General features: G+C 39.4%; 1 protein-coding gene across 1 annotated transcript; it reads left to right on the forward strand.

Moving 5' to 3' along the window:
* The first annotated feature begins 1,643 nt into the window (after positions 1-1,643).
* On the forward strand, positions 1,644-5,450 carry dram1 (DNA-damage regulated autophagy modulator 1). Its single transcript, XM_055937075.1, has 7 exons — positions 1,644-2,112; positions 2,859-2,926; positions 3,715-3,857; positions 4,264-4,441; positions 4,542-4,600; positions 4,745-4,837; positions 4,934-5,450. Exons 1-7 carry the CDS (start codon positions 1,982-1,984, stop codon positions 4,976-4,978), a joined length of 717 nt encoding a protein of 238 aa, XP_055793050.1. The 5' UTR covers positions 1,644-1,981; the 3' UTR covers positions 4,979-5,450.
* The last annotated feature ends 2,411 nt before the right edge of the window (positions 5,451-7,861 follow it).

Consider the following 7,861-nt stretch of genomic DNA (forward strand, 5'->3'; position numbering starts at 1 on the left):
AGACAAAGGAAAGAGTGTATCCTACTGGTTCTCCAACACCACTTCAAGCAGCATCTGGTCTCCCATCCAGGACCAACCCTGCTTAGCTTCTACAACATCAACAACACAAAGGAGCTGATCATGGACTTCAGCAGACAGCAGAAGGAGCACGCCCCCATCCACATCAATGGGACCGCATTGGAGAAGGTGAAAAGCTTCAAGTTCCTCGGCGTACACGTCACTGACAATCTGCACCGCCCGCAACCGCAGGGCTCTCCAGAGGGTGGTGCTGTCAGCCCAACGCATCACCGGGAGTACACTGCCTGACTATCAGGACATCTATAGCACCCGGTGTAACAGGAAGGCCAAGAAGATCATCAAGGACCTCAGCCACCCGAGCCACGGCCTGTTCACCCCGCTAGCATCCAGCGAATTCAGTAGTGGTGCATCAAAGCTGGGACCGAGAGAATGAAAAACAGCTTCTATCTCAAGGCCATCAGACTGTTAAATAGCCATCACAAGCCGGCCTCCACCCAGTACCCTGACCTGAACTTAGTCACTGTCACTAGTATGCTACCACCCAGTTACTCAACCCTACACCTTAGAGGTTGCTGCCCTATGTACATAGACATGGAATACCGCTCCCTTTAATAATGTTTACATACTGTTTTACACATTTCATATGTACTGTATATACTGTGTTCTAGTCAAGGCCATCCTATTCAACTAGTGTTGTACATATACTATTCTATCCACATATTCTTCAGATATACTACATATTCTCTTCACATACTGTCCATAATGTCTATACTCCGGACTCCGACATTGCTCATCCTAATATTTCTATATTTCTTCATTCCAATCTTTTACTTGTAGATGTGTGTGTATTGTTGTGTATAGTTAGATATTACTGCACTGTTGGAGCAAGGAACACAAGCATTTTGCTACACCCATAATAACATCTGCTAAATATGTGTATGCAACCAATACGATTTGATTTGATTTTACAAGGAGATGAAAGCATTCTGAAGGAATGTTGGCCCATTTTGACTCGATTGCCTCCCACAGTTGTGTCAAGTTGGCTGGATGTCCTTTGGGTGGTGGACCATTCTTGATACACACAGAACACTGTTGAGCGTGAAACACCCAGCAGCGTTGCAGGTCTTGACTCAAACCGGTGTGCCTGGCACCTACTACCATATCCCGTTCAAAGGCACAATCTTTTGTCTTGCCCATTCACCCTCTGAATGGCACCCAAACACAATTGATGCCTCAATTGTCTGAATGCTAAAACATCCTTCTTTAACCTGTCTCCTCCCCTTCATCTACACTGATTGGAGAGGATTTAACAAGTGACATCAGTAAGGGATCATAGCTTTCACCTGGATTCACCTGGTCAGTCTATGTCATGGAAAGAGCAGGTGTCCTTAATGTTTGTATACTCAGTGTAGAACGTATGCATCCCTCTGCAGGCCTACCCACTCAGATTAGAATGAATAATGAAGAAAGAAAGAAAGAAAGAAAGAAAGAAAGAAAGAAAGAAAGAAAGAAAGAAAGAAAGAAAGAAAGAAAGAAAGAAAGAAAGAAAGAAAGAAAGAAAGAAAGAAAGAAAGAAATCCATTTTGGTTCAGAAGAGGATGACAAAAAAAATGGTGTTCGTGTGTGTAGCCATTTTATGTAAAGCTGTGCGTCTTATTTTCTGTTACATGCGGAAATGATCTGAAGAGGTACCGAAGTCAGCCCACACTCAACATGACTGAAGTTCAATACTGTCTAGACCACGTGATTGCAAAATAACAGTTTACAGTATAGTTTACAGTAAGAGATGTCACTTTTTAGGTGGCCGATTAGACAAATTCTAATATTACTTAAAATCTAAACTCTGAGAAATATTGACAGAGGGATTTTACCTGTCAGTATTCTGCATCGTATTTAGTCTCTATAACATACTTCCACCAAGGTCGGTCTGTCTGCATGGTAACTTTTCCTTATTGCTGACAAAATGTTTTGGTTCATGGAGGGAATATGCTTTTTACCAACTTTTTTGGTAATCTGGTCATCTAGCACGTTTATTGTTTCCTACCTAATTGCATTGTTCGAGCATGATGTGGATGTTATCTTCCCGTATATAAGGTAAGATTATGAATATTTATCAGCAGCCTGAGCATTATTATTTCCCACGAATTTGCCGTTCTTCATTAAACCGTAATAATAGCGTTTACTTATTATTATTTAAATCAGTGGGGGTATTGGAAATAATGTTTCTTTATTTCCACTCATAGAAACCGGCGATATTAACGGAAATCATATCGCATTTTATTTTGCAACAAAAATAAATCAGTTTCGTTTTCCCCACCACAATTGAACGCTGTACTTGGCTGGTTCCCAGTGCACAGCTGTGTAGTCTACAGCGTAGAGGCCTGTAATGTCTGGTGTGTGTCCTCACTTGACATTTAAACAGCTTTGGTTATTGAGCAGATAGACATTTAATACATATGCAAACTAAACATTACTAGGCATAGATAAAGAATAATGGTTTTACTAATTAGCGCTCTATTCAAACGATTAAAGCCCTCTATTCAGTAATATTCTCTGTAGATATACCTGAATTATTTGTTTGTCATCAAATGGTATGGTTTCACAATTGAAATGCAATTTTCTGTTTGGTTAATAGATTATGCCAATGGTATGATTTTGCTTTGATTACATTTTTTTGATTTAATTTAATAACAAATTATATCACTTTCTGTTCAGTTATAATTTTATGTGTATAATGATTTTTTATATAATGTATTGTTTAAATTAAATCCAGATTATTTAAAAGGACTTCCAGACATGGCATTAATACACACATTAACCCTGAACTATTCTTTCTTTAGTGACACTGGGGCTGAACCCCCAGAGAGCTGTGTCTTTGGCTTGATGACGGTCATCACTGCATTTACAAGTGAGCACAGAAAGACACTAAAACCATGAAAGGGCTTTTTGTCTTAGTGTAACGGGATAGTTCAGCCAAATTACATATTTGGTTTCCTTACCCTGTAAGCAGTCTATGAACCATATATGACAGCAATCCATGCTTTAGTTTAGTTTCCTTGGTACTGTTTCCACATGCTAATGTCATGGGACAATATTAGCATTTTTTCATGTATCATGTTCAAATCATCTATAAGTGAATTTGTTGAGCTTCACACTTAACTTTAGATACTTCTGGATGATTTGGACATGACACCTGAAAAATACTAATATTGGTCCCATGATTTAAATGGGATTTGTGCCACAAATGCTAAAACATTAGCATGTGGAAACGGTGCTAGAGAAACTAAACCAAAGCATGATTTGCTGTCACACCTTGTCCATAGACTGCTTACAGGGTACGGAAACCAATGTGTTATTTTGTCATTTGGGTGAACAATCCCTGTGAGAAACTCCATGGGTTTTTCCAGGTCAGACACAGTGCCAAGAGCTTTATTCACACTTCCCATTTTTTGAAAATGAAAGCAGAAATTCATGGTTAAACGGGGCTGGGATAAATGGTATGATATTGTATTATTACGTTTCACTTCAATATGTTTGTTTTTCTTTGTTACCTCTTTTTTAAGTTGCAAATAAATAAATAAATATTACAGCAGGTTTCACATATGCTACAATAGTCTACTGTGAGCGTATACTGTCTAAATGTGAAAAGTGCTAATAAAAACGTTCACTCCATGTTCCATGACAATTCCTCTACAGGTACGGCCACCATGTATGCCAGATACAAGTTTGTGGAGAAGCTCAATAAGACAGCAGGTGGTGTGCCCCCAGTGCTGAACCAGGCTGCTTTATGGATTGGAATGCTCTCTTGTTTGGGGATGTGTTTTGTCGCTACTTTCCAGGTAGGTTGCCACGAAGCACAAACATCAGTTCAACAACTAGTTTTGATTCACATTTGGCTGAGTTGTAAACTAACTTGAATTCAACAAAACAAATTCACCATTCCATTGGGCACAGAAGTCAATTCAATGTGCCTATTCAACTTTGATTCAACCAGTGTGTGCCCAGTAGGATGTAATTGGATTTAAGATAAAAGTTGGGTGAAATCCAATCAGTTTTCCATGTTTATTCAATATCATCACATTGAATTTCTTTCTTTGAAATGATATGGAAACAACATTGATTAAACCAGTTTTTGCCCAGTGGGTTGTCACCCCTTTAGTTTGAAGATGGAGGGGTTTTGTACCATTACCAAGTGACAGTGTGATATTCCATACATGATCTCTCTGGCGTGTTCTTTTTCCCCAGGAGACAACGATTACGGCAGTTCATGATGCAGGTGCATTACTCTTCTTCGTTTCTGGTGTGTTGTACACCGTCCTCCAGTCCATCATATCCTATAAGGCCTTCCCCTATGGGTGTTCCTTGGCCTTGTGTCGTATGCGCACAGGAATTGCAACCATTGCCTTCCTGGCAGTTTTCCCCAGTATCCTTGAAAACAATAGTAACCCCTGGTGTCTAAATGATTTTAATCATGAATGATCATTGTTTTATCAAAGAAAATATCTCCTTCATTTTCCATCCAGCTGTTGTCTGTGCTGTCTTTGTGACACAAACCACAATGCATAGAGAAACAAAAGACGAGGTACAGTATGAGCACATCCTTACCAAGAACACCACTCACGTAACAACAAAGATGGACGGTGTTCTGGATCCATATAGGCTTTATAGGCCAGAGAAGCTATACGTGCCAATATCAGTCTCTATCCGACTCTTCCTGTCATTGCAGGACTATGTGTTCCATCTGGTGAGTGCTGTGAGTGAGTGGATCGTGGCCTTCAGCTTCATCTTCTTCTTCTTCACCTACATCCACGACTTTAAAGTGAGTTTTCAGTCACCGCTCTGTCATTGTGGTGGGAATGATTTTTCTTTTCCTTTATTTGAGTGTTTTTATTTCTCTTTGTCCTGTTTCTTACAGAAGTTCACTCTGAAGCTGAGAACAGAGTTTGTGGACTATTCCTGATGAAGCATTGATTTGAACCTTTTAATCTGAATATTTACTAAATCAAATGTATTTTTTCTACTTTTATAAAGCAAATGTATATGAGATTATCTGAATGGTATGATTTATTTCTTTATACTGTATCCATTGCAACATAACCTCAGTCTTAACGGTTAACCACAAAACAAACACATCCTGTGACATCCTGTGACATCCTGTGACATCCTAGATTATTGAAAGCGTTAACCCATTGTTCATCATCTGGTGGTACAAAGGTCAGTATTATGCAAGAAAATCACAAGATCAAGTTAATATAGAAACTTAATTTAACCCATCACCAGTTTATGGATAGAGGCTGTATGTACTCTTACCTACTCCAAGGTTAATCGTTTGATACTACTATGTAAATATTTTTCTAGTTAGGTATTTTGCTCAAGGGTATTGAGGAGGCATATCTATGGTATACCTTTGTAATAAAGTAACTCAAAATACATACAGGGCTATGTGTGACGTATTTCTACGTATTTCTATGTTTCTATGTATGTTTGAATGATAAGGCGGCCACATATCTTTAGCCAAAATGTTTTATTTATTTTTCAGGCTAAACTGCATAAACACTACAGGCCATACTTGTGAACATTAGAACAAGTTTAAGTTCAAGGTTAAGTTTAAGCATCAGCCAATTAAAATCGTTGACATAGTGGCAAGTGATCAAAGTCTACATATTAGCTGTTCCCATTACATACAGTTTGTTTGCACATTTTGCACTATGCTAACCTCACCAGGTGGCTGTGATAATTTCCTGTAGGAAATTCCCTATCAGCCAATTCAAATCGTTGATGTAGTTGGACGTGTTCCAACACTTGTTCATGGAAGCGTACTTAACTGTAGTACAACAGCGCTTACTGATAATCAAAGAACCTACATCACAAGTGTTTGACTGACTGGTCAAATTGCTCTCTTTGTAGATTTGTGGCAAGGGTTCAAATCTCACTCAAGTTTTTGTCCGCCTTTGAAATGTAGCATTACATTTACTGTGTTAGTGTGTTGAGAATGGACATAGCCTACAGCCAACAGCTTGAAAAGGAAGATTAATAACAATAATTAATAATTCATGATTGTAGTTTGCAGTCTCGTTATCATCCTACAGGTGGCTGTATTGCAGTTACTTTAAAGAAGTTTGTCATGAGTCCGGACTCGAGCCCACGCTTAGTCTTTAATTAATGGAGGAAGACACTTGACTGTATCAGTATCAGATTGTGAATTATTTATATTTGAAAAGGTCATCTAACTCTCTGGTTAGCATTTTATGTACTATAGGAACTCAATAATATAGCTATAGCCTACATTCATTCACATCAGGTAGTGTCCGCCTTTTGCTATATAAACTATTAATGCACATGTAACTTTGTATGGTATACTTCAATTCGACAATGTTTGCGATAGGCTATTTGTGAAATCAATGAATTCAATGTAAAAATGCAGACAGGCACATAGGCTACTGGCACTGCTACATACATAATCATCACTACTATAGTATAGGCTAGTGGCGCAACCTTCACTGGCGACGGGGGGATGGACATGTATCCCCCACATTCGGAAATTTCATTTTTGTCCCCCTCATTTTTATAGTTGGAATGTGATACAAAACAATGCAACGGTGTGCTTTAGGACCATGCGGACGCCGCAGAGCGGTCGGCTAAGCTGTTTGGAGTCTTTATGGATAATAAAATATATATTGTGGCAGACCAGGGGGTTTGGTCAAGACGTTTACACAGATCAGACACGGACAGAGTAGGATTAGCTCGGTTTCAAGGGTGTTTATTAAATAATAATTCAAAAAGAAAAGGTCTCCCCCAAGAGACCCTCTCCGGGATACCGTCTTCTGGGCTCCGGGTCTTGGTGTATCCTGTCGGGATCAAAACTGTACTCACTCCTGTTACCTCTGTAACCATCCCCAACTATACGGGAGTCCTTTCTTCCACCCACTCTCTCCCTGTGTGCTGCCCTTCTGGCAGCTTTATGGGCCTTGCACAGCTGGTGCGCAATCAGCCCTTGATTACTCACCAACTCCCAATCAGCCCCAATTAGTCTTGGCCGGAAAACCCATCGAGACCTGGCATGTCCAGCAGATGGAGCCATCGCCTCGTGAAGTATACACCGTCTGTCACCAGGCCTCGACGAGTCTCCCCCTGGTGGCTGACCTGCTGTACACCACAATATATATTATGTCCCCCTCCACTTCTAAAACCAATGTTGCGCCCCTGGTATAGGCTATATTACATACATGTGTAGCAGTGGAGGCTCCTCAGAGGAGGAAGAGAGGGGTCCATTTAAAAAGTTATAATTTTTAGATAAAACTACTAAATATAATCACATCACCAAATAATTGATTGAAACACACTATTTTGCAAAGGTCTACAGTAGCCTCAACAGCACTCTGTAGGTTGGCATCATGGTGTAGCCAGAGGACAGCTAGCTTCCGTTCTCCTCTGGGTACATTGACTTCAATACAAAACCTAAGAGGTTCATGGTTCTCACCCCCTTCCATAGACTTACACAGTAATTATGACAACTAATTTGACAACAAATTATGACAAAGGTAAGCATTGCGCAAAAAAATCACAAGATCAAGTTCATCTAGAAACTTAATTTCACACATGACCAGTTTATGGATAGAGGCTGTATATACACTTACCTACTCCAATGTTAATTGTTTTATATTAGAATGTAAATATTTTTCTAGTTAGGTATTTTGCTCAAGAAAAACTCTTGTTTCTCATGGTATTGAGGAGGCGTATCTATGGTATACCTTTGTAATAAAGTAACTCAAAATGCATACAGGGCTACTTTATGTGTGAAATATTTCTATGTCCCAAACACAAAACCCAAATAATGTTTGAA

Source organism: Salvelinus fontinalis, chromosome 11 (genome assembly GCF_029448725.1).
Source record: "Salvelinus fontinalis isolate EN_2023a chromosome 11, ASM2944872v1, whole genome shotgun sequence".
Taxonomy (NCBI): Eukaryota; Metazoa; Chordata; class Actinopteri; order Salmoniformes; family Salmonidae; genus Salvelinus; species Salvelinus fontinalis.